This window comes from Wyeomyia smithii, chromosome 3, assembly GCF_029784165.1.
Source record: "Wyeomyia smithii strain HCP4-BCI-WySm-NY-G18 chromosome 3, ASM2978416v1, whole genome shotgun sequence".
In the NCBI taxonomy this organism is placed as follows: domain Eukaryota; kingdom Metazoa; phylum Arthropoda; class Insecta; order Diptera; family Culicidae; genus Wyeomyia; species Wyeomyia smithii.
Genome location: NC_073696.1, coordinates 98,588,588 through 98,615,371, shown reverse-complemented (window position 1 = coordinate 98,615,371; position 26,784 = coordinate 98,588,588). Strand labels below are relative to the sequence as shown.

Below are 26,784 nucleotides of genomic sequence, written 5' to 3'. Positions count from 1 at the left end.
CCGGAAGGACGCCAAGAACAAGGGGGCTACCTACAAAACGGTAGCTGAAAAGGTCCTAGGGAAAGAGGTGCAAGTGCGGGCACTCACCTCAGAAGTGACTCTCCAGCTTAAAAACCTGGACGAAATCACTGAGGGGTGCGACATTGCACAAGCCCTAAAAGCGAAGTGCGGGGTGGAGGTGGCTAAGGAGTCAATTCGCCTCCGCAAAGGGGCTATGCTCCGCCACGTTGGTCTACCGAAAGGTTTACCCAGATGGTCGACCTCCTATCCATGGAGCTAACGGGCCTAACGCCGTTGGTGGTGGCGGGCGACTTCAACGCTTGGGCTGTTGAGTGGGGAAGTCGCTTCACGAACCAGAGGGGCCAGATCCTGTTGGGGGCTTTTGCAAAGCTCAACCTAGATCTGGCCAACGTTGGGAACAAAAGTACATTTAGCAGAAATGGTGCGGAGTCGATCATCGATGTGACGTTCTCCAGCCCAGGACTGATCAAGAACTGGAGGGTAGACGATGGCTACACTAATAGCGACCACCAGGCGGTCTGTTATAGTGTAGACAACAACGAGAGGCGGCAAGCGACGGGTAGAGCCAACACTCCGACCGTTCGCGGGTGGAAGACATCGCACTTTGATCGAAGAGGCAATGAGAAGGGAGCGCGAGGGGGGCAGTTGGTTCCGCCCGACTGCTGACCAACTAGTTGCTATGCTATCGCGGGCGTGCGACGCCACCATGCCTAGGACTCGCCAACCTAGGAATGGAAAGCCACCGGTTTACTGGTGGACGGACGCGATAGCCGACCTTCGCAGTGCGTGCCTCCGTGCAAGACGGAGGATGCAGCGTGCGCGAAACGAAGAAGAGAGGACAGAGCGCCGCGCAGCATTCAGTTCGGCAAGATCGATGCTAAAGAGTGCGATAAAGGACAGCAAGAGGGCCTGCTTCGATAGGCTATGTGCGAGTGCCAATACAAATCCGTGGGGCGACGCCTACAGGATCGTAATGGCCAAGACTAAAGGCGCGCTGGCGCCTGCAGAGCGATCACCAGCGATGCTGGAGCGTATCATCGAGGGACTCTTTCCACGCCACGAGCCAAGTCCTTGGCCTCCGGCAGTCGAGTCTCACGTCCGACGTTCCAGTATCTCAGACATAGACCAGAGATGGTCGGCCAACCTGCCGAGCATCCAATCCGTGAGCGACGACAGCCGTGTCGAGGCAGGGGAGGAGGCAAGGGTTACGAATGAGGAACTCATCGTGATCGCCAAATCCCTAAAGGTGAGCAAGGCACCGGGACCGGATGGTATCCCTAACCTGGCGATCAGGCTGGCGATAAAAACGGCCCCCGGGCTGTTCAGGGCAGTCATGCAGAGGTGCCTGGATGACTGTCTCTTTCCGGACAGGTGGAAGCGGCAGAGACTGGTCTTATTGCCGAAGGCTGGGAAACCGCCAGGGGACCCATCGGCATATAGGCCCATCTGCCTGCTGGACACCGCGGGCAAGGTGCTTGAGAGGATCATCCTCAACAGACTGGTGAGGTACACGGAGGGTGTACACGGTCTGGCAAGTAACCAGTTCGGCTTCCGAAAGGGCAGGTCCACGCTGGACGCAATCTCTTCCGTCATCAAGACGGCGGAGGTAGCAATCCAGCGCAAGAGAAGGGGAATACGCTACTGCGCAATCGTCACGCTCGACGTGAAGAATGCGTTCAATAGTGCCAGTTGGGACTCCATAGCGCTCGCGCTCAGGAGCATCCATGTACCGGTGTCGCTGTACAAGATTCTGGCGCTCCAGGAAACTGGAGCTCGCGCATCATAAGACGGAGGTCACGGTTGTGAACAACCGTAAATCGGAGCAACAGGCGGTGGTCAGAGTCGGAGACTGCACCATCACCTCGAAGCGATCCCTGAAGCTCTTGGGGGTTATGGTGGATGACAAGCTCACGTTCGGGAGTCACGTCGACTATGCCTGTAAGAGGGCCTCATCGGCTATTGCAGCACTATCTCGTATGATGTCCAATAGCTCAGCGGTTTATGGCAGCAAGTGAAGACTTCTTGCCAGCGTGGTTTCGTCCATACTTAGGTATGGTGGGCCAGTGTGGTCCAGAGCGCTAGGTACTAACAGTTACCGTGGTAAACTGGAAAGTACCTACAGGCTCATGTGCCTGAGAGTTGCGAGTGCGTATCGTACGGTGTCATACGATGCAATCTGTGTCTTGTCCGGCATGATGCCTATCAGCATCGCCATCAAGGAGGACAGAGAGTGTTTCGACCAACGTGACACAAGGGGCATACGAGGTACCAGAAGGTCATTCTCGATGCTCCGCTGGCAGCGGGAATGGTCCAACTCCACAAAGGGCAGATGGACGCCGGATGGATACCGGAGATATCCGGCTGGGTCGGGAGACGACATGGTGAAGTGAACTTCCACCTGACACAAATCCTGTCAGGCCATGGTTGTTTCAGGCAATATCTGCACAGGTTCGGACACGCGGTGTGCCCCATGTGTCCCGAGTGCGTGGAGGAGGAGGAGACTGCTGAGCATGTCTTCTTCGTATGCCCCCGTTTCGCAAGATCGAGGAGCAACATGATGGCTGTGAGCGGGCCTGGCCCTACTCCGGACAATCTAGTCCGGAGGATGTGCGACGACCCGGACATCTGGAACGCGGTCTGTGCGGCCGCCTCTCAGATTGTTCTGGAGCTGCAACGTGTGTGGCGGGTCAACCACCAACACGCCAGTGGTAGCTAATTACCAGTCTCCAGGTAGTTAGCTAGGAGGTTATAAGAGTAAAGAGGGTGCATCACGCACAAAAGCCACTCCCCGACGTAATACTTAACCGTCGTTCCGGGAAGACCAGGGCTGGAGACTGGAGGGGTTTTAGTGGGTCGGGACAGGGATCAGTAGGTGTCTGGGCGAGTGTAACTACCCCAGCATCTCTCCCCTAGTCTCATCCCCACACCCTGAGTTCTCTTCTCAGGTGTCTGTTTGCAGATTTTCCCGCCACCTTTAAAAAAAAAAAAAAAAAAAAAACTGCGAAGGATGATTTCAGTTTATCAATGGCAGTAGTAATGTGACGGCTTGTTATTTCAAGCAGATTGAAATCAATAACATCTCTAGTACCTTCCTAGAGGGGGCCAGACAGCGAAGGATAATTTTAGTTTATCAATGGCAGTAGTAATGTGACGGCTTGTTATTTCAAGCAGATTGAAATCAATAACATCTCTAGGAAGGTAACTTAAAGCAGTATCAACCTGGGCGTCGGAAGCAGTATGCTCATGAAAATTGTGCTAAAAACTACGGGCAAATAGAGTACATTTTTCAAGCAATGTGCTGCCGTGAAGATCGAATTCACTATAGATATATAGATATATCAGAGTTGTTCTGGCGCTGCGCTCGAGTTTGAGGAAGGGGCCTCCCAACTTTTATCCTCAGGCAAGTATACGATTCTTAGCAACTCTTCCATACCTGATCAGCTTCCGTGTTCCAGTTTACCACCTGCCGACTTTTCACCCGACACTGCACTACCTACTAGCGGAACACTGGGATGCACTAGCTCACGTACTATGGAAGTCTCCGACCCCCCCGCCGTAGTCGAGCCTTTCCTGCCTGCGTTCATCAGTCATCCCGGTCCCACGGGCGGTAGCGGGGAACGAGACTTCCAAAACGCTACTCACGGCAAGTACAACTTCGTAACTTCAGTTCCCTCCGCTGATCCGTACTGCACTTTCAGTCTTCGGCAACTTGACGTCCCGCCGCCAGTGTTCGCAGAACGTAGCCTTGCGGCTGATAACCATTCCTCTGGACTTCGGATTTACTACCAAAATGTTCGTGGACTTCGTACCAAAATTGACGACTTTTTCTTGACGGCTACTGAATGTGACCACGACATTATTGTATTAACCGAGACCTGGCTCGACGATCGTATTGACTCCGCACAACTTTTTGGCAGTTTATTCACTGTCTATCGCTGCGACCGTAATCGTCATAACAGCTGCAAGTCGCGTGGTGGTGGTGTACTGATAGCTGTATCTAAACGCCTTAATAGCTGTGTTGACCTGGCTCCAATAAGTGACACCATTGAACAACTCTGGATTAGAATCTCAATGCCAACTCGCAGCATTAGTTTGGGAGTAGTCTATCTTGCTCCCGATCGTAGATCCGATATGACCGCTGTCGAAAACCATATCAACTCTATCTGCTCCGTTACCTCTCGCTTAGACCAAAATGATCTATCGTTTCTATTTGGAGACTACAATCAGCCGGGCGTAATTTGGAAACGTGGGAGCGATGGCATTCCTTCAATTGATCTGATTCATTCACGGATATCTGTTGCCTGTTCCGCTTTGCTAGACGGCTTTAGTTTGAACAACCTGACCCAAGTGAACCACGCTACTAACGACTACGATCGTTTACTAGATCTGGTGCTAGTGAATGACGCCACTTCATGTGAACTCACTGACGCGAGTGAGTCCTTACTGCCGCTTGATACGAATCACCCTGCATTAGATATAACGATAGATGTAACTGCACCCGTACAATTTGAGGACATTGGTGACGTTCCATGTCTTGATTTTTGTAGAGCTGATTTTGAGTCGTTGAGTATTGCTTTCTCTCGCATCGATTGACAATTCTTGGAATCCTCCCCACCTATAAATGATGCTGTTGAGTACTTTAACTGTGCTATCAACTCAGCAATCTGCCGTATTGTTCCTCCGCGAAGACCTCTAAGAAAACCCGCTTGATCTAATCCTCGTCTTCGGCATCTCAAGAAACAGCGTTCCACGGCGTTGCGACATTATTGTAAAGCGCGTTGTCCAATTTCGAAGCATCGATTCAATGTAATCAGCAAGTTATACAGAAAATATAACCGCTTCCTTTACAAACGGTACACCTCCATGATGCAGGGTAACCTCAGACGGAATCCACGATTATTTTGGTCGTTCGTGAATTCTAAGCGTAAAGAAGATGGTTTACCAGTAGATATGTTTCTTGGTGATTGTCACGGCAGCACATTGCTTGAAAAATGTACTCTATTTGCCCGTAGCTTTCAGCACAATTTTCATGAGCATACTGCTTCCGAAGCCCAGGTTGATACTGCTTTAAGTTACCTTCCTAGAGATGTTATTGATTTCAATCTGCTTGAAATAACAAGCCGTCACATTACTACTGCCATTGATAAACTGAAATTATCCTTCGCTGTTGGCCCTGATGGAATTCCGTCATGCGTTCTGAAACGATGTGGCTCTGTCCTTATTCATCCGCTATGCCTGCTGTTCAAATTATCTCTTCGACAACGCGTGTTTCCCTCCAGTTGGAAATCCTCCATTATGTTTCCCGTGCATAAGAAAGGTGATAGACGTGACGTGAAAAACTACAGAGGCATCACATCTCTCTGCGCATGCTCTAAGGTAATGGAAATAATCGTAAACGACGCCCTATTCGACAGCTGCAAACATTACATCACGTCGGACCAACATGGTTTTTACCCGAAACGCTCTATTACGACTAATTTAGCCGAATTCTCTTCAACTTGCTTGAGAAATATGAGTGACGGTGCTCAAATAGATGCAGTATACACCGATCTGAAAGCGGCGTTCGATCGAGTAGACCACAGGATACTTTTGGCTAAACTTGGAAAACTTGGAGTTTCATCTATTCTCGTGCAATGGCTTGGTTCCTACTTGATGAATCGAACACTCTGTGTGAAGATAGGAAGTGAGTTTTCTGCACAGTTCACGAATGTCTCTGGAGTCCCGCAGGGTAGCAACCTAGGACCGCTACTCTTCATGATATTCATCAATGACATTTCTTTGTTACTTCCGGAAGGTTGCCGTAAATTGTACGCCGATGATGTAAAACTCTTTAAAGTCGTGAGAAATTATGCGGACTGCGTTGAGCTCCAGCAAGTGGTGAATATTTTCAGCCTATGGTGCTCTAGAAACCTTCTTTCTGTAAGCGTTCAGAAATGTAGTGTCATCTCCTTCTATCGGACAAGGAAGCCAATCTTATTTGATTATACTATGTCCGGTCAGCCTCTATCTAGAGTGACACAAATTCGAGACCTAGGAGTTATTTTGGATACTGCGCTATCTTTCAAACTGCACTACAACGAGATCATCGCTAAAGCTAATCGACAACTCGGATTCATGTTTGAGATAGCCAACGAGTTTCATGATCCGTTTTGTCTCAGATCGCTGTATTTCTCTCTAGTACGGTCTATCTTAAAATTCTGCTCCGTTGTATGGTGTCCATTCCACAAATCCTGGATTGCCAGAATTGAATCCGTACAACGTAAATTTGTACGATATGCGCTGAGATTCCTCCCTTGGCGCAATTCCTCAAATCTGCCAGCCTACACTGATCGCTGTCGGCTTTTAGGAATGCAAACTCTTGAGCAGATACGATTCGAGGCGCAAGCTGTATTCATTGGTAAAGTTCTTTCAAATGAAATCGACGCCCCGGAAATCCTCGGCCACCTGGATATATATGCCCCTGAACGATCTCTCAGCCCAAGATCCCTGTTGAACCTGCCTCAACGCAACGCACAATATGGTCAATTCGACCCAATACGCTTTATGTCGGCCAGCTTTAACACAGTAGCAGATGCGTTCGATTTTAATATAACTGGCACAGCTTTTAAAAATAGAATTCGCGTTAGGTAACCTTTTGTGATAGTTTATTGACATTAGTATTAAGTTTTTCATTAAGACACACACTCTGTCAGATAAATTTTAATAAATTATAACAATTATAACAACTATATACTTCGAGCAAAGTAATCAAAAGACATGAAACTGATACTTACGATAGCTTCAATACAGATTTAGTCCACATAAACAATAATAATTCGAAACCAATCCAGCCATTCAACTAACTGCGTTTGACACTACGTGAACAAAGTGAATACCTATAGGACCACTGTTCGGAAAAACGAACAGTCATTTTCGATCAAGGGGCACGGGCGTTGTAATGCTCGTAGAGTATTGATCAATGGTACAAAATTAAAGTCATCCATTAGTAACTAGAATATATCAATATCAATAGCTTCCTATTATTTTTTTCAGTTTTAAAAGTTATAATGAAAAATTGTGTTTTTGAACACATCTGCGCGAAACGCTAGCCACCCTACGGGATGGTTGGGGAGGGGTGTCCAGTATATTTTTTTTGTAGCCAACATTCCCAGCTATCATATACAGAAGACGTAGTGTTTTTATCTTATCTCAGTTATTCGTGAAAAAATTCTAAAGTACTGTTTGGACCGGGTCCATAATAGGTTAAACATGTTGACCAAGCGCCAAATATTTGATTAATTTTTACAGATAAAATTGACAAAATTTAGGTCAAAGATAATTGTTTGTCAAACTTAATACACTTGGAAAATATTTGACCGAAAATTATTTTGTCAAATACGAAAATTTCAAGCTGGTGTGGCCGGTGTCAAACTGTTTCCAATCAGTGCCAACAGTATCCAGCTTCCCACGAGCGGTAATGGCGGACAGTGTACGCAGCCCATTTTGACGTTTTCTGTAGGTCGGGTAATTTTCAATCGCAGTAACGGGGTAAAAAACATAAAAGTTTTGCAACGTAGCACAGCAGCTTTATTAAACAGTTTTGTTTATTTTGATCTGCGCATGCGCACGACGAAGCTAGAATAACAAAACGCCCATTGTTTGTTGAAGTTGCTATGCTACGTTACTACGTTGTTATATTTTCTACTCCGTTACTGCGACTGAAAATTCCGTGAGCTACAGAAAACATCAAAATGGGCGTGCACTGTCCGCCATTACCGCTCGTGGAAAGCTGGATACTATTTGACGGTTCATGTTAAACTTTTTCAGTCGCTGTCGGGATTAGTTCGGGATTTGAATGTTTGCTCCGGGTAGATTACAGGAACAATAATTCAGGAGCGATGATCGCGTTAGAGCAGGCTTGAGATAACGTTGACCAAGAGAAAATTTTGTTTATCACTTTAAAATTTTGGCCTAAACTACGGCAAATAAAAAATTGATCAAATTATTCAACAAACGACACAGACTAACAAGCGACAAAAAAAATCTGAAAAAGATGAGTAGATATCTAATTCCCTGAAATGGCATGGCAAATAAAATCCACTGTAAAATTAATATTTTACTTTTTGCTCTACACATTATTTTTAAAACCTTTTAAATATTTTCAGGTTGTAATACCCTAATTGTTTAAAAGGTTCAAAATTATCACAATAAATTTATGCGATGTGATAAATGAAGTGTCAATCCATTTATTGGATGATTGCAATTGAACGTGTGAAAAGCAAACATAAAATCAAAACAAAACCCGATTGGACTTCTTTTATTGTTAATTATTGTAAATATTAGTTTTTTAATTCTATTTTAAGTAAAGTATTATACTACTTAAAATTCTTAATTAAAGTCTGTAAGTTGAATATAATTAATGTGCAATTTTGCTAAACGTGATGGCTGTCTGCGTTAAAGTGAAATCACGGAGTCTCAATTCGAAAAGCGGTACGAAACATGCAGTATATGTATGGTGAATCACTTGATAAAATTACAATCAATTAAATCACAGATATCTCCATCTACGATTATGCCCATTCGAAGAAAAGCACAACCCGTGTGTCCAAAGCCAACAAGTTATCAGTTGACGTAACAGAGGAGGAGCATGATTCTGAATTAGGTGAAGATCAAATTGGTCTGGGTTTACAAAACGTAGTCTCCAATACGCCACAGGAGAACAGTTATTCTGATTATGTTATCGCCATTTGGTATCTTATATCGGAATACATCCTACCGGAAGATGTTTGCAGTTTTGCGCTCATATGTCGTAAAACGGCTGAAGTTGTGCAGTCTGCTAAATTTTGGCACCATCTTTATCAGAAGTACTGTAAGCAGTGTGATGAAGATTTGCCCCGACGCTTGCAACCGGTAAATATGGGTATTCTACGTGGGCTGCGGACATGCACAATACGATCTTTGTTCTACATGTATCCACCGTTTGTACGTCGCCTTTCGATTGCGCCTTTCACGGATCCACATCGAATTGCCGGACGGCAACTGGTATTCTCGTGGTATCGCAAAAATAAAACAGGGTGGAATTATTACTTCAAGCTAAAAGCACGTCTGATCCCTGGAAGCCGATCAGCCCAGTCTGTCGCACTGCAAGGACAAAGAACTTCGTTGGACTATTTAAAAGATATCTACATGAATCCGGAGGAAGGATGTCAGATCTTGATTGTTACAACGGAAACTTTACATATCATTCCACAATACCAGGAACCACTGTTCATTCGCTCCCTAACGCAAACTCTAGCTGAAGGTATGCGGAATTATATGGTTCGCTTGCAAATGGCCAACTACTGTAAGCGAGTTGTGGCCGAAATTATCCTGGTACCGGTTCGACAAGTACGGGTACTGGACTGGTGGACTCCTGACTATTACCGAGAGGACCCGAACATGGAAAAACAAGATCAACCGTTGGTGGAGGAAGTGGACGCTTGGTACTGGGACGATTAAACAACAATGCTGAATGATTGAGGATGCTGTTAACTGTAAATAGTTAGCTATTTTATTTTCAATTCATAATAAATTTTTGTAATGAATTATAGCGTACAAGAATGTTTTTTTGCGTTCTGGTGTTCATATAGACCTTGATTTAGTTGTCATAAAACGTTTTGTTATGTATAAACTCCACAATTTCAATTTGAATGCAAAATTTCATCGTCATCTCAAAATCAATGGTGATTCAGCACATCCAACCATCAGTCCAACATTTTTATAAACTTTTTATTATTCAAATATTCATTGTTAACAAATACTGTGCATACCATTGCTCTAGTTGATGTGTTGATCCGTAAATACAGTATCAGTCGACAATTTGCATATCCATCTCGTTTGTTATAAACGTCGTTACGGTATTGAGTACTGCCTTCTGGACCTCCTTATTACCCATAAGAAGCGACAGTAGCACGCCCATATCGGTAGGATGGAAGTCTCGCACAGCATATACTACGCGATCCTTGAGTTGCTCTCGGTCACGTTCACTCATTTCGTGCAAAATAATTTCGCTAACAGGACGGAATTGCCCTCTACTCATAATAGCAGCACTGACAGCACCAATCGTTCCTCCCAATGCCAGACCTTTGGAACCGCCCAGGAGGCCACCAATAAAACAGGAAGCGGCACAGATGGCAGCACCTTTAGCACTACTTTTTACAGTGACCCGTACAACTCCACAAAGGGCAGATGGACGCCGGATGGATACCGGAGATATCCGGCTGGGTCGGGAGACGACATGGTGAAGTGAACTTCCACCTGACACAAATCCTGTCAGGCCATGGTTGTTTCAGGCAATATCTGCACAGGTTCGGACACGCGGTGTGCCCCATGTGTCCCGAGTGCGTGGAGGAGGAGGAGACTGCTGAGCATGTCTTCTTCGTATGCCCCCGTTTCGCAAGATCGAGGAGCAACATGATGGCTGTGAGCGGGCCTGGCCCTACTCCGGACAATCTAGTCCGGAGGATGTGCGACGACCCGGACATCTGGAACGCGGTCTGTGCGGCCGCCTCTCAGATTGTTCTGGAGCTGCAACGTGTGTGGCGGGTCAACCACCAACACGCCAGTGGTAGCTAATTACCAGTCTCCAGGTAGTTAGCTAGGAGGTTATAAGAGTAAAGAGGGTGCATCACGCACAAAAGCCACTCCCCGACGTAATACTTAACCGTCGTTCCGGGAAGACCAGGGCTGGAGACTGGAGGGGTTTTAGTGGGTCGGGACAGGGATCAGTAGGTGTCTGGGCGAGTGTAACTACCCCAGCATCTCTCCCCTAGTCTCATCCCCACACCCTGAGTTCTCTTCTCAGGTGTCTGTTTGCAGATTTTCCCGCCACCTTTAAAAAAAAAAAAAAAAAAAAAACTGCGAAGGATGATTTCAGTTTATCAATGGCAGTAGTAATGTGACGGCTTGTTATTTCAAGCAGATTGAAATCAATAACATCTCTAGTACCTTCCTAGAGGGGGCCAGACAGCGAAGGATAATTTTAGTTTATCAATGGCAGTAGTAATGTGACGGCTTGTTATTTCAAGCAGATTGAAATCAATAACATCTCTAGGAAGGTAACTTAAAGCAGTATCAACCTGGGCGTCGGAAGCAGTATGCTCATGAAAATTGTGCTAAAAACTACGGGCAAATAGAGTACATTTTTCAAGCAATGTGCTGCCGTGAAGATCGAATTCACTATAGATATATAGATATATCAGAGTTGTTCTGGCGCTGCGCTCGAGTTTGAGGAAGGGGCCTCCCAACTTTTATCCTCAGGCAAGTATACGATTCTTAGCAACTCTTCCATACCTGATCAGCTTCCGTGTTCCAGTTTACCACCTGCCGACTTTTCACCCGACACTGCACTACCTACTAGCGGAACACTGGGATGCACTAGCTCACGTACTATGGAAGTCTCCGACCCCCCCGCCGTAGTCGAGCCTTTCCTGCCTGCGTTCATCAGTCATCCCGGTCCCACGGGCGGTAGCGGGGAACGAGACTTCCAAAACGCTACTCACGGCAAGTACAACTTCGTAACTTCAGTTCCCTCCGCTGATCCGTACTGCACTTTCAGTCTTCGGCAACTTGACGTCCCGCCGCCAGTGTTCGCAGAACGTAGCCTTGCGGCTGATAACCATTCCTCTGGACTTCGGATTTACTACCAAAATGTTCGTGGACTTCGTACCAAAATTGACGACTTTTTCTTGACGGCTACTGAATGTGACCACGACATTATTGTATTAACCGAGACCTGGCTCGACGATCGTATTGACTCCGCACAACTTTTTGGCAGTTTATTCACTGTCTATCGCTGCGACCGTAATCGTCATAACAGCTGCAAGTCGCGTGGTGGTGGTGTACTGATAGCTGTATCTAAACGCCTTAATAGCTGTGTTGACCTGGCTCCAATAAGTGACACCATTGAACAACTCTGGATTAGAATCTCAATGCCAACTCGCAGCATTAGTTTGGGAGTAGTCTATCTTGCTCCCGATCGTAGATCCGATATGACCGCTGTCGAAAACCATATCAACTCTATCTGCTCCGTTACCTCTCGCTTAGACCAAAATGATCTATCGTTTCTATTTGGAGACTACAATCAGCCGGGCGTAATTTGGAAACGTGGGAGCGATGGCATTCCTTCAATTGATCTGATTCATTCACGGATATCTGTTGCCTGTTCCGCTTTGCTAGACGGCTTTAGTTTGAACAACCTGACCCAAGTGAACCACGCTACTAACGACTACGATCGTTTACTAGATCTGGTGCTAGTGAATGACGCCACTTCATGTGAACTCACTGACGCGAGTGAGTCCTTACTGCCGCTTGATACGAATCACCCTGCATTAGATATAACGATAGATGTAACTGCACCCGTACAATTTGAGGACATTGGTGACGTTCCATGTCTTGATTTTTGTAGAGCTGATTTTGAGTCGTTGAGTATTGCTTTCTCTCGCATCGATTGACAATTCTTGGAATCCTCCCCACCTATAAATGATGCTGTTGAGTACTTTAACTGTGCTATCAACTCAGCAATCTGCCGTATTGTTCCTCCGCGAAGACCTCTAAGAAAACCCGCTTGATCTAATCCTCGTCTTCGGCATCTCAAGAAACAGCGTTCCACGGCGTTGCGACATTATTGTAAAGCGCGTTGTCCAATTTCGAAGCATCGATTCAATGTAATCAGCAAGTTATACAGAAAATATAACCGCTTCCTTTACAAACGGTACACCTCCATGATGCAGGGTAACCTCAGACGGAATCCACGATTATTTTGGTCGTTCGTGAATTCTAAGCGTAAAGAAGATGGTTTACCAGTAGATATGTTTCTTGGTGATTGTCACGGCAGCACATTGCTTGAAAAATGTACTCTATTTGCCCGTAGCTTTCAGCACAATTTTCATGAGCATACTGCTTCCGAAGCCCAGGTTGATACTGCTTTAAGTTACCTTCCTAGAGATGTTATTGATTTCAATCTGCTTGAAATAACAAGCCGTCACATTACTACTGCCATTGATAAACTGAAATTATCCTTCGCTGTTGGCCCTGATGGAATTCCGTCATGCGTTCTGAAACGATGTGGCTCTGTCCTTATTCATCCGCTATGCCTGCTGTTCAAATTATCTCTTCGACAACGCGTGTTTCCCTCCAGTTGGAAATCCTCCATTATGTTTCCCGTGCATAAGAAAGGTGATAGACGTGACGTGAAAAACTACAGAGGCATCACATCTCTCTGCGCATGCTCTAAGGTAATGGAAATAATCGTAAACGACGCCCTATTCGACAGCTGCAAACATTACATCACGTCGGACCAACATGGTTTTTACCCGAAACGCTCTATTACGACTAATTTAGCCGAATTCTCTTCAACTTGCTTGAGAAATATGAGTGACGGTGCTCAAATAGATGCAGTATACACCGATCTGAAAGCGGCGTTCGATCGAGTAGACCACAGGATACTTTTGGCTAAACTTGGAAAACTTGGAGTTTCATCTATTCTCGTGCAATGGCTTGGTTCCTACTTGATGAATCGAACACTCTGTGTGAAGATAGGAAGTGAGTTTTCTGCACAGTTCACGAATGTCTCTGGAGTCCCGCAGGGTAGCAACCTAGGACCGCTACTCTTCATGATATTCATCAATGACATTTCTTTGTTACTTCCGGAAGGTTGCCGTAAATTGTACGCCGATGATGTAAAACTCTTTAAAGTCGTGAGAAATTATGCGGACTGCGTTGAGCTCCAGCAAGTGGTGAATATTTTCAGCCTATGGTGCTCTAGAAACCTTCTTTCTGTAAGCGTTCAGAAATGTAGTGTCATCTCCTTCTATCGGACAAGGAAGCCAATCTTATTTGATTATACTATGTCCGGTCAGCCTCTATCTAGAGTGACACAAATTCGAGACCTAGGAGTTATTTTGGATACTGCGCTATCTTTCAAACTGCACTACAACGAGATCATCGCTAAAGCTAATCGACAACTCGGATTCATGTTTGAGATAGCCAACGAGTTTCGTGATCCGTTTTGTCTCAGATCGCTGTATTTCTCTCTAGTACGGTCTATCTTAAAATTCTGCTCCGTTGTATGGTGTCCATTCCACAAATCCTGGATTGCCAGAATTGAATCCGTACAACGTAAATTTGTACGATATGCGCTGAGATTCCTCCCTTGGCGCAATTCCTCAAATCTGCCAGCCTACACTGATCGCTGTCGGCTTTTAGGAATGCAAACTCTTGAGCAGATACGATTCGAGGCGCAAGCTGTATTCATTGGTAAAGTTCTTTCAAATGAAATCGACGCCCCGGAAATCCTCGGCCACCTGGATATATATGCCCCTGAACGATCTCTCAGCCCAAGATCCCTGTTGAACCTGCCTCAACGCAACGCACAATATGGTCAATTCGACCCAATACGCTTTATGTCGGCCAGCTTTAACACAGTAGCAGATGCGTTCGATTTTAATATAACTGGCACAGCTTTTAAAAATAGAATTCGCGTTAGGTAACCTTTTGTGATAGTTTATTGACATTAGTATTAAGTTTTTCATTAAGACACACACTCTGTCAGATAAATTTTAATAAATTATAACAATTATAACAACTATATACTTCGAGCAAAGTAATCAAAAGACATGAAACTGATACTTACGATAGCTTCAATACAGATTTAGTCCACATAAACAATAATAATTCGAAACCAATCCAGCCATTCAACTAACTGCGTTTGACACTACGTGAACAAAGTGAATACCTATAGGACCACTGTTCGGAAAAACGAACAGTCATTTTCGATCAAGGGGCACGGGCGTTGTAATGCTCGTAGAGTATTGATCAATGGTACAAAATTAAAGTCATCCATTAGTAACTAGAATATATCAATATCAATAGCTTCCTATTATTTTTTTCAGTTTTAAAAGTTATAATGAAAAATTGTGTTTTTGAACACATCTGCGCGAAACGCTAGCCACCCTACGGGATGGTTGGGGAGGGGTGTCCAGTATATTTTTTTTGTAGCCAACATTCCCAGCTATCATATACAGAAGACGTAGTGTTTTTATCTTATCTCAGTTATTCGTGAAAAAATTCTAAAGTACTGTTTGGACCGGGTCCATAATAGGTTAAACATGTTGACCAAGCGCCAAATATTTGATTAATTTTTACAGATAAAATTGACAAAATTTAGGTCAAAGATAATTGTTTGTCAAACTTAATACACTTGGAAAATATTTGACCGAAAATTATTTTGTCAAATACGAAAATTTCAAGCTGGTGTGGCCGGTGTCAAACTGTTTCCAATCAGTGCCAACAGTATCCAGCTTCCCACGAGCGGTAATGGCGGACAGTGTACGCAGCCCATTTTGACGTTTTCTGTAGGTCGGGTAATTTTCAATCGCAGTAACGGGGTAAAAAACATAAAAGTTTTGCAACGTAGCACAGCAGCTTTATTAAACAGTTTTGTTTATTTTGATCTGCGCATGCGCACGACGAAGCTAGAATAACAAAACGCCCATTGTTTGTTGAAGTTGCTATGCTACGTTACTACGTTGTTATATTTTCTACTCCGTTACTGCGATTGAAAATTCCGTGAGCTACAGAAAACATCAAAATGGGCGTGCACTGTCCGCCATTACCGCTCGTGGAAAGCTGGATACTATTTGACGGTTCATGTTAAACTTTTTCAGTCGCTGTCGGGATTAGTTCGGGATTTGAATGTTTGCTCCGGGTAGATTACAGGAACAATAATTCAGGAGCGATGATCGCGTTAGAGCAGGCTTGAGATAACGTTGACCAAGAGAAAATTTTGTTTATCACTTTAAAATTTTGGCCTAAACTACGGCAAATAAAAAATTGATCAAATTATTCAACAAACGACACAGACTAACAAGCGACAAAAAAAATCTGAAAAAGATGAGTAGATATCTAATTCCCTGAAATGGCATGGCAAATAAAATCCACTGTAAAATTAATATTTTACTTTTTGCTCTACACATTATTTTTAAAACCTTTTAAATATTTTCAGGTTGTAATACCCTAATTGTTTAAAAGGTTCAAAATTATCACAATAAATTTATGCGATGTGATAAATGAAGTGTCAATCCATTTATTGGATGATTGCAATTGAACGTGTGAAAAGCAAACATAAAATCAAAACAAAACCCGATTGGACTTCTTTTATTGTTAATTATTGTAAATATTAGTTTTTTAATTCTATTTTAAGTAAAGTATTATACTACTTAAAATTCTTAATTAAAGTCTGTAAGTTGAATATAATTAATGTGCAATTTTGCTAAACGTGATGGCTGTCTGCGTTAAAGTGAAATCACGGAGTCTCAATTCGAAAAGCGGTACGAAACATGCAGTATATGTATGGTGAATCACTTGATAAAATTACAATCAATTAAATCACAGATATCTCCATCTACGATTATGCCCATTCGAAGAAAAGCACAACCCGTGTGTCCAAAGCCAACAAGTTATCAGTTGACGTAACAGAGGAGGAGCATGATTCTGAATTAGGTGAAGATCAAATTGGTCTGGGTTTACAAAACGTAGTCTCCAATACGCCACAGGAGAACAGTTATTCTGATTATGTTATCGCCATTTGGTATCTTATATCGGAATACATCCTACCGGAAGATGTTTGCAGTTTTGCGCTCATATGTCGTAAAACGGCTGAAGTTGTGCAGTCTGCTAAATTTTGGCACCATCTTTATCAGAAGTACTGTAAGCAGTGTGATGAAGATTTGCCCCGACGCTTGCAACCGGTAAATATGGGTATTCTACGTGGGCTGCGGACATGCACAATACGATCTTTGTTCTACATGTATCCACCGTTTGTACGTCGCCTTTCGATTGCGCCTTTCACGGATCCACATCGAATTGCCGGACGGCAACTGGTATTCTCGTGGTATCGCAAAAATAAAACAGGGTGGAATTATTACTTCAAGCTAAAAGCACGTCTGATCCCTGGAAGCCGATCAGCCCAGTCTGTCGCACTGCAAGGACAAAGAACTTCGTTGGACTATTTAAAAGATATCTACATGAATCCGGAGGAAGGATGTCAGATCTTGATTGTTACAACGGAAACTTTACATATCATTCCACAATACCAGGAACCACTGTTCATTCGCTCCCTAACGCAAACTCTAGCTGAAGGTATGCGGAATTATATGGTTCGCTTGCAAATGGCCAACTACTGTAAGCGAGTTGTGGCCGAAATTATCCTGGTACCGGTTCGACAAGTACGGGTACTGGACTGGTGGACTCCTGACTATTACCGAGAGGACCCGAACATGGAAAAACAAGATCAACCGTTGGTGGAGGAAGTGGACGCTTGGTACTGGGACGATTAAACAACAATGCTGAATGATTGAGGATGCTGTTAACTGTAAATAGTTAGCTATTTTATTTTCAATTCATAATAAATTTTTGTAATGAATTATAGCGTACAAGAATGTTTTTTTGCGTTCTGGTGTTCATATAGACCTTGATTTAGTTGTCATAAAACGTTTTGTTATGTATAAACTCCACAATTTCAATTTGAATGCAAAATTTCATCGTCATCTCAAAATCAATGGTGATTCAGCACATCCAACCATCAGTCCAACATTTTTATAAACTTTTTATTATTCAAATATTCATTGTTAACAAATACTGTGCATACCATTGCTCTAGTTGATGTGTTGATCCGTAAATACAGTATCAGTCGACAATTTGCATATCCATCTCGTTTGTTATAAACGTCGTTACGGTATTGAGTACTGCCTTCTGGACCTCCTTATTACCCATAAGAAGCGACAGTAGCACGCCCATATCGGTAGGATGGAAGTCTCGCACAGCATATACTACGCGATCCTTGAGTTGCTCTCGGTCACGTTCACTCATTTCGTGCAAAATAATTTCGCTAACAGGACGGAATTGCCCTCTACTCATAATAGCAGCACTGACAGCACCAATCGTTCCTCCCAATGCCAGACCTTTGGAACCGCCCAGGAGGCCACCAATAAAACAGGAAGCGGCACAGATGGCAGCACCTTTAGCACTACTTTTTACAGTGACCCGTACGTTTTCGTTATCCATCAGAGCTCCTACTGCCTCCATCAGTTCCATGGTGTCGATGGGCATCTTGTGGATATTTTTTTTAATAGTGAAAGTCCTTCAAAGATAACTATTGATAATCATTTCTGAATTCTTTTGCTAGGATGATGCAAGCAAACAGGCCCGGATTTGAGGGGGGGGGCAAATGCCCCGGGCCTCCCGATTCAAGGGGGCCCCCCTAGTCCTGGGCCGACCTTTTTTTTGCTCGTCACCTCCCAGAACGTTACCTCTAAATGTTTTAAGAAAAGAGGGCCTCACAAATAAATTTGCCCCGGGCCCCCCACCGTCTAAATCCGGCCCTGCAAGCAAACTGCGAACTGATGAACACAACACATGAAATGCTTTCTTGGAACGCTTAAATATACTATATATATTATCGCACGCCAATCAACTAATTCGGATTTGAAGCCACCGATGGAAAAAAAATCGCTTCTAGCGACTAATGACGACGTATAAACCAAGCCTACGATCAGAGTTGCCAATAAAATTTTCGATTTAACTGGAATAAGGCTGAAGAAAAAACTGGATCCCAAATAAATTTAGAAAAAAGGAAAAAAGATTGAAAGGAGCTTTTCTGTTACGGGGATTGAATCCAGTGTCAGTTTTGGATACAGCAACTAAAGAGATAACTCTTCGCAAAAAATTACTCATTTTAATCAGAACTGTCTTGTTTTGTTACATTTTGTTAAAATTACGGACTGACAACTTTCCTCTAACAGCAACAGAATTTAAAATTACGCAATCAATCCATCTCAAAATTAAGATATAGAGCTTTTCCATTTACTTTTATATCTAACAAAAGTATTAACGCGACATTTCCTTTCGTTACATCGGTGAAGTTTAAATTTCAATTATTTCTGACTTCGCTGTCTTTTGGTATTTAAGTCCTCTAACATTTTTTTAACTGCTACGCAACAGAAAATAAATAGAAGATTTTTTTTATGGTCTGGTAAAATCTATTTGTTTGGTTTTATTTCAACCATGTTATGCCGTCTTTTATTTGACCGTGTTTCCTGCGAGAAGATGGTATACTGAAAATGCTGTTACAGGTTGTCGAAAAACTGGAAAAACCTGAAAACTCGAGGAATGTCAGGGAATTCATTTTTCGATCAGGGAAATCAGGGAACTGACAAATATTCAGGAAAAATTTTTCAAACTAAGACGCGATTTTTTTGAGCGGCTTTTTAGTGCAGAAACTTATTTTTTCAGCGCAAAAGATTAATTCGGGACATCTACTGTTGCAGCGTTGTTAAACTCGCTCGCAAAAAGCATGCGATACTCCAAGTGGCGTTCTCGCCGCTACCGAAATCTCACACTAGAGATACTCCTGTCGTACTGTTTCTCATTCTCTTTTCCTTTTTTCATTTCACACTACCGAGCGTTGATGCTTGCGAGTTTTCTCATAGGCCGACACGCACTCTCGCTCGCGTACTTTCCCACTCGCGTGTACCTCCCTTTCTCGCGAGCACAACCGTCAAGACGCATTATGACGATACGGAGTGACAAGGTACGACAAAGCGGAGTGGCGAAAAAAATATTTCGATGGGTAGGCAGGGATGCCACATATACAGATTTTTCAGTACTTATACAGATTTTTGCGTATTTTTTATACAGATATCTGTATATACAGATTACAGATTTTCTGGAAATAGTACAGAACTATACAGATTTTTTTTTTTTTTTGATTTTCGTGGATCGCGAAACAAACTTTTCGATATAGTTGAAAATCGAAAAAGAACTCAAATGCTATTGAGCGTATTGGAGGTTTCATTATATTTATATGTTACGCATAAACGTGTGCATAATTGTGTTTTTTATTTTAAGGGATATGTCCAGTACATATGCAGATATTTATACAGATTGAAATACCACCAAGGTGATTTTCTGAGATTCGAAATACAGTTGAAATTGTGGCATCACTGCGAGTAGGTGGTCGAATATCATACACGTTCAAGCATGCGATTCTATAAAGATTTATCACCCCACTTTCGCTCGTCGGTGCACGATGCAAAACTGCTTGGCATCAGTTTAGCGATGGACAAGCCGCATGCGTGAGTCGGTGAACGAAGCATTTTTGTTTTCGGGCACATTTTTTCAAGCACTCCTAGTCAAGTACTCTTATTCGAGTACTCGCGTATTTGGCGTGAGTAAAAAAGCAAAAGAGAATTTGCGAGCGGCTGTATGCTGGCTGCTGCTCTGGCAAATGCACGGATAATAAAGAGTTTCTCGAAAGTGTGTGTGCGAACGACTGGAGAAGCGTAGCACACATCTCAGTCTCGAGCAGAAAGGAGTGGATATGTTTTGCTTCTCGCTCGTTTAGCAACGCTGCGAGTGACAGGAAAATATCTTAACTTCTTCAGTTGTGATTTAGAGCATTTCTAATTGTTTTGTTATTTTTCACGATAGCGACAAATTTGTTTCTTTCTCTGTGTGCGAGAAACAAAATCAAAACCGCGCACCGAGAAACAAAAACGAAAATTTAATGAATGCTCATTGAGAAAACTTGCAACTCTTTTTACCAATAATTTATGATACTCAAAAGAACCCGTTTTGATCTAAATCAAATTTGTAGTAAATAAGTGTTGATCATTCATAGGTAGTAATTTTTCCTCGATGAATAAAGACTGGCTGAAGAAGTTAAAATCGCTGCTGTAAAATCAAATTCACAACTGTGTTCGTTAAGACGTTTTAATATTTTCAATGACAATAATAATCTTCGATAAACACCCGCTATAGTTATTCACACACATGCTATAACTATCTAAACACGCGTTAAAACTATTCATACACACGCTGTAGCTATAGCTATCCATACACACGCTATTCCTTTCCATACATCCGATACAACTATCTATACACACGCATAAGCTATCCAACCATGTGCTATTACTATCCATACATACGCTATAACTAATCATTACACACGCAGCAGCTATCCACACACAAGCTATAACTATCCGTACACACGCTGAAGATATACACGCAATAGCCATAATATGCTACACATGCTAGTGTCTTACACACGCTATAGCTAGCCATACACACGCAACAGCGCCATCCCTATCATCGCAAATGTCATAGCAATACAGATGCACATACGCTATATGTGCACACTGCACACACACTAAATGGCGGTAGCTTTCCTAGTGGCGGTGCTGGCTCGCGCAGTTTCTGGCTGTTTTCACCCAACGATATCTGAATTGGATTACCGCTGGTGGGGTCCAACTCAGATCGAAGGAGACCCGAACTGAATGAAGAAATGCAGCTTCCCACTACCTCCGCCGCTGCTGCCTGATACCACCGCTCTGGTTCTGCTGCAGCTCAAGTTGGCCGCTGGAATCAGCCACCGCTGCTGATTATACAAGACCGGCCTGGTGGCTTTTCACTTGTTAACTGATGACTGCTATGAGACGACACAGGCTATTATATAGCCCAAAGCAAAAATCCATCCGCGAGCAAACAAGAAGCGAGCTTGTGATTGGTTGAATGTGCACGACTTTTAACACAACTTTTAACTAGTTTAGTATCGAAAACATATTTAAATTATTATATGACAATCTTGCGCAATATTTCCCCTATCAATCAAGCCATTGGTGTTTAGAATCTGTTCAGTGGTAATGATAAAAGAAGCATTTTAAAACGGTGTTGAAACACCTGTTGCAGCTACCGAAAGCGAGCTCGTTATTGGTTGAAAGCTGTGAGACTGTTTACAAAGTCAGATCGGTTGTATTCGTTAGTGTCGACTGTGCTTGTGAAGAGAGGTGGTGATTGGTTGCTCGGTATGATTTAGACAATCGATGTGATTTATCAATTTTTCAATAGTGTATCTCGAACAATAGGTTATTTTTGTTACATAAATTCAACCGTAAAAGAATTTCTTATCGGTTGATGCCAAAACCTCGAAATTCTGAAAAGAAATGACTGATATATAAGCGCTCAAAACCTTACCACTTTTCCCTGGTTTTCCCCGGTTGAATTACTAGATTTTCAAATTCAGGTGCCTAACTTCGATAAAGACGTTAGTCCAACGTCAAAAGTCGGCACATCAAATTTTCATTGCTGGAAACCACCAAAATTTTGCTGATTTATGGTGTGCTGTGCCTCCAGCAATCTGTTCAGCAAAATGAAATTTGCTAATTATTCAGTAGTGCTCAATTGCATAAAAGTGACAAACCGTTTGCTGCATGTTCGGTAAAACAAAATACAGAGGGGATTCACTGCTGTCAAATTTCATATATGTGTGCGTTATCGCAGATCAACTCTGGTCCATGACGTTTGTTGGTCCATGACGTTTGTTGGTCCATAACGTTGTAACTAGAAACAATAATGGGGGAAAAAATCACTGCACAACACATTCGTGAAAGTTTTCCGCGGTTTCTCGAGTTTTGATAAAAAACGTTTTAATTCTATAATATTTCACATCGATCAGTTTCGTGACCAAACAGAACCAAAACCAAAACAAACGCCATATTGCCGAATATGTTGGTTACACGATGCTTGACAGATAGATCCCCCCTGACAAAATACAACTTGCCGGTTGTCAGCTATGACAATTTGCTGCTCGTTCAGCAAAGCATAAATCAATTTGCTGGTTACCCGTTTATTCAATGTTTCCGTCAGGCACCAGATTCCATCCGCCAATCGGATCATAGGCAAATTACTGTTGAACTAGAGATGTATGATTATCATTTCAACTTTTAAGTTCATCTTGCCCAACAAGGACTTAGCTATGGTCCCATATTCGCTATCAGGAGCTTAGCGATGATCCCGTACCAGCTGCACAGCGATTTGGCGTGTTTTACTAATGACGGCTTGACGTAAATTTTTTGACATATCAATTCTTTTGCTGGATCCCTGCAACCATTCATTAACTGTTTCCTGTTCAGCAAATAGTTGTGCTGTATTTTCGCGAATCACTGAATCGATTACTGGTTCTCAGTAAATTCAGGGTGGCCACTCAATATCAATTTTCAATTTCCCGGTTTTTCCCGGTTTTCCCGATGATATTTAGTGAAATTTATTTTCAAAACATATGAGAAAAAAATCAATTTTCACATGCTTATTTGTGCCTTACAACAATAGTGTTACAAAACTATGAAAAACATTCCTCCTTAATCGTGTTTAGCTGTTTGTCGACTTTAGCAAGTACCTTCATGGTGATCTGCTGCACAATTTTCGCCCTCTTCATCTCCAAATCGTTGACAATCTTTGCCTTTCTCGCGCTTTTTTGCTTCCTTCTGCATCTTTCTCTGTCAACCTTCTTTCGAGCTTGTAGTGCTTCTGTATCAGGATGCCAATGAAATGCGTGGGATAAATTCAAGAGTTGGGGCATAGAGTTTTTGTCTTCTAGAAAAATGACCTCAGGCAAAACTTCAAGCGGACTTTGGGAAGAAGAGTCTCAGAGTGACCAATGAAAAAAATGCACATGAACTGTCAAGATGCATTTTACAAAATCACGATCTGTTATTTCAAAACAATTTTTTTTTTCGAAAAACTTTGATCCTGGGATTTTAAAATTTTCGAGCTGGGGTTAATGTATTGTATAAGAAATTTTCTCATGGTCCGTAAAATAAATTCAACTGACACTCTGAATAAACAATTTGAAAAAAAAAAATAATTTAGCTACTGTTTGTTTTTGATATAGAAAAAAAAAACTGAGAAATCTTTAACAAATAGCTCTTCAAGGTGGCGTCTTTCCCCAACAAAATCAAGTAGTCAAAAGGTCCAACACAGAATGAAAAAAAATTTTTAGCTGCTTTTTGCTGCTTGTGGTTAAAATCATACCAAAAATCGGGAAGTACAAACCGGCTAGCTCCGTTCCGGTCCGGTTCGAAATAAAATCGAGACTCGAAGTTTCCGGTCCTATTTGGCTTTTGACCGGATTCTCCCCGATGCGATGTCGAACACTATTCACAAGACGTTTCAATACGCCTCCCGCGACGCTGATAACTTTTTGACTTCTTTAAAATCTGACAATATATGTTACGGAACAGTAAATTTATCCACCTGATCAAGCCTGATTTTATTTGACGCAGATCTTGCTGCGAAGCCGCTGTCGACTTCAACTGAAACCAACAACCAGCTTTCCCCTAGCCGGCAGAATCATGCCAGTTAGGTAAACATGAAAAAAAAACAGGGTCTCATGTTGACATTTTCTCAGAAACTGTTGAACGAATAAAGCGGCAGACATGAAGAAGGATGATTTTCCCGGCGTGAAGCCTAATTTCCCGGTTTTCCCGTATTTTTTTTCCCGGTGATTTGAAATCCCCTGCTTTTTCCCGCTTTTTCCGTTTTTCCCGGTAGAGTGGCCACCCTGAGTAAATGTATTTATCAAACATTCAAAAAATGATCTCAACTATAGTATCGATACTTCTGGTATCGATACTTTTTGACCGATATTTTGAGTATCTCGATACTTTTGGTTCTTCGGGTATCGATACTGAGGTATCGATACTCTCCGTCGTATCGCCCAATGCTACTTCTTGCTCCCAAACTTCAGTGAAATTAATGACAGATTAATTCATACTGCGCGAGTTCCTCTCCGTGTAGTATAGTCAGCCTATAGGATAGAGAGAAGACGTAGAACTCACCGTTATGGTAACTGTCACACCAAAACGGCGGGTTCCCCCGCCAAAATAAGCTTTGCGATGTTATTTTGCGTGACTTTTTCAATATTATATGTTTAGGGACCCAAACACATCTCACGTAACAGGAATTAAACCGTATGGCAGTAAAGCGTATATCAAACATGTTTAAATTTAATATATGTTAGAGTCACATTCCGATTCGGAACTTGACCTTCTGTTTACTATACACAGACTTCGCAGCTAACCGTTGAGTGTACAGGACAATTGTGGGGCTAGCGCTACGATCCTACTAACACTAACAGTCTCTCCCGAGTCAAGACTCGAACCTACGATGAATGGCTTGTTAGGCCAGCATCGTACCTCGAGAGCTGGGATTCGAAAAACATTAACAATTCTTTTTTTTTAAATTGTACTTGCACACAAGTTGTTACGTAAACTAGCAAGTCCCTTTTTTCATCGCAACTTGATTGCAATACTTTGCGTCAAAACTTTCGAAACTTTAAAGGCCTTCCAGCCGTTTTGGTGTGAGCTTAATGGAAGTGAGTGTCATGGCGTCTCTCTTTTCTATAGGCTTTCTAGTGTAGTAGTCAGCCTATAGGATAGAGAGAAGACGTAGAACTCACCGTTATGGTAACTGTCACACCAAAACGGCGGGTTACCCCGCCAAAATAAGCTTTGCGATGTTATTTTGCGTGACTTTTTCAATATTAACACAGCTTTTAAAAATAGAATTCGCGTTAGGTAACCTTTTGTGATAGTTTATTGACATTAGTATTAAGTTTTTCATTAAGACACACACTCTGTCAGATAAATTTTAATAAATTATAACAATTATAACAACTATATACTTCGAGCAAAGTAATCAAAAGACATGAAACTGATACTTACGATAGCTTCAATACAGATTTAGTCCACATAAACAATAATAATTCGAAACCAATCCAGCCATTCAACTAACTGCGTTTGACACTACGTGAACAAAGTGAATACCTAAAGGACCACTGTTCGGAAAAACGAACAGTCATTTTCGATCAAGGGGCACGGGCGTTGTAATGCTCGTAGAGTATTGATCAATGGTACAAAATAAAAGTCATCCATTAGTAACTAGAATATATCAATATCAATAGCTTCCTATTATTTTTTTCAGTTTTAAAAGTTATAATGAAAAATTGTGTTTTTGAACACATCTGCGCGAAACGCTAGCCACCCTACGGGATGGTTGGGGAGGGGTGTCCAGTATATTTTTTTTGTAGCCAACATTCCCAGCTATCATATACAGAAGACGTAGTGTTTTTATCTTATCTCAGTTATTCGTGAAAAAATTCTAAAGTACTGTTTGGACCGGGTCCATAATGGGTTAAACATGTTGACCAAGCGCCAAATATTTGATTAATTTTTACAGATAAAATTGACAAAATTTAGGTCAAAGATAATTGTTTGTCAAACTTAATACACTTGGAAAATATTTGACCGAAAATTATTTTGTCAAATACGAAAATTTCAAGCTGGTGTGGCCGGTGTCAAACTGTTTCCAATCAGTGCCAACAGTATCCAGCTTCCCACGAGCGGTAATGGCGGACAGTGTACGCAGCCCATTTTGACGTTTTCTGTAGGTCGGGTAATTTTCAATCGCAGTAACGGGGTAAAAAACATAAAAGTTTTGCAACGTAGCACAGCAGCTTTATTAAACAGTTTTGTTTATTTTGATCTGCGCATGCGCACGACGAAGCTAGAATAACAAAACGCCCATTGTTTGTTGAAGTTGCTATGCTACGTTACTACGTTGTTATATTTTCTACTCCGTTACTGCGATTGAAAATTCCGTGAGCTACAGAAAACGTCAAAATGGGCTGCGTGCACTGTCCGCCATTACCGCTCGTGGAAAGCTGGATACTATTTGACGGTTCATGTTAAACTTTTTCAGTCGCTGTCTGGATTAGTTCGGGATTTGAATGTTTGCTCCGGGTAGATTACAGGAACAATAATTCAGGAGCGATGATCGCGTTAGAGCAGGCTTGAGATAACGTTCACCAAGAGAAAATTTTGTTTATCACTTTAAAATTTTGGCCTAAACTAC

General features: G+C 42.5%; 4 protein-coding genes across 7 annotated transcripts; 2 read left to right on the top strand and 2 right to left on the bottom strand.

Annotated features, from left to right (window-relative positions):
• The first annotated feature begins 8,253 nt into the window (after window positions 1-8,253).
• On the top strand, window positions 8,254-9,600 carry LOC129728055 (transmembrane protein 183-like). The gene is made up of 2 exons (XM_055686426.1): window positions 8,254-8,490; window positions 8,555-9,600. Exons 1-2 carry the CDS (start codon window positions 8,442-8,444, stop codon window positions 9,496-9,498), a joined length of 993 nt encoding a protein of 330 aa, XP_055542401.1. The 5' UTR covers window positions 8,254-8,441; the 3' UTR covers window positions 9,499-9,600.
• Window positions 9,601-9,735: 135 nt separating this feature from the next.
• Window positions 9,736-11,143, bottom strand: LOC129728438 (protein C19orf12 homolog). Its single transcript, XM_055686879.1, has 2 exons — window positions 11,118-11,143; window positions 9,736-10,259 (listed from the first exon to the last, which is right to left on the bottom strand). The coding sequence occupies exons 1-2, from the start codon at window positions 11,141-11,143 to the stop codon at window positions 9,848-9,850; spliced, it is 438 nt and encodes a 145-aa protein (XP_055542854.1). The 3' UTR covers window positions 9,736-9,847.
• A 4,987-nt stretch (window positions 11,144-16,130) lies between these two features.
• LOC129731778 (transmembrane protein 183-like) lies at window positions 16,131-17,477 on the top strand. The gene is made up of 2 exons (XM_055692028.1): window positions 16,131-16,367; window positions 16,432-17,477. Exons 1-2 carry the CDS (start codon window positions 16,319-16,321, stop codon window positions 17,373-17,375), a joined length of 993 nt encoding a protein of 330 aa, XP_055548003.1. The 5' UTR covers window positions 16,131-16,318; the 3' UTR covers window positions 17,376-17,477.
• Window positions 17,478-17,612: 135 nt separating this feature from the next.
• On the bottom strand, window positions 17,613-18,645 carry LOC129731779 (protein C19orf12 homolog). Of its 4 annotated transcripts, none has more exons than XM_055692030.1 (2): window positions 18,348-18,645; window positions 17,613-18,190 (listed from the first exon to the last, which is right to left on the bottom strand). In XM_055692030.1, exon 2 carries the CDS (start codon window positions 18,145-18,147, stop codon window positions 17,725-17,727), a length of 423 nt encoding a protein of 140 aa, XP_055548005.1. In that variant the 5' UTR covers window positions 18,148-18,190; window positions 18,348-18,645; the 3' UTR covers window positions 17,613-17,724. The 4 variants fall into 4 exon arrangements, with proteins under 4 accessions (XP_055548005.1, XP_055548007.1, XP_055548006.1 ...); XM_055692032.1 differs by having other exon boundaries at window positions 18,486-18,642; XM_055692031.1 differs by having other exon boundaries at window positions 17,613-18,178; window positions 18,486-18,641.
• Between the last annotated feature and the right edge of the window lie 8,139 nt (window positions 18,646-26,784).

Excerpts from the sequence above, each read along its gene's own strand:
- LOC129728055 (XM_055686426.1), top strand. The coding sequence starts at position 8,442 with ATGGCTGTCTGCGTTAAAGTGAAATCACGGAGTCTCAATTCGAAAAGC. Across the intron at positions 8,491-8,554 it reads GAGTCTCAATTCGAAAAGCG|ATATCTCCATCTACGATTAT; the intron begins GTACGAAACATG and ends ATTAAATCACAG.
- LOC129731779 (XM_055692030.1), bottom strand. The coding sequence starts at position 18,147 with ATGCCCATCGACACCATGGAACTGATGGAGGCAGTAGGAGCTCTGATG.
- LOC129731778 (XM_055692028.1), top strand. The coding sequence starts at position 16,319 with ATGGCTGTCTGCGTTAAAGTGAAATCACGGAGTCTCAATTCGAAAAGC. Across the intron at positions 16,368-16,431 it reads GAGTCTCAATTCGAAAAGCG|ATATCTCCATCTACGATTAT; the intron begins GTACGAAACATG and ends ATTAAATCACAG.
- LOC129728438 (XM_055686879.1), bottom strand. The coding sequence starts at position 11,143 with ATGAGCATACTGCTTCCGACGCCCAG. Across the intron at positions 10,260-11,117 it reads ATACTGCTTCCGACGCCCAG|CCGGATATCTCCGGTATCCA; the intron begins GTTGATACTGCT and ends CTCCCGACCCAG.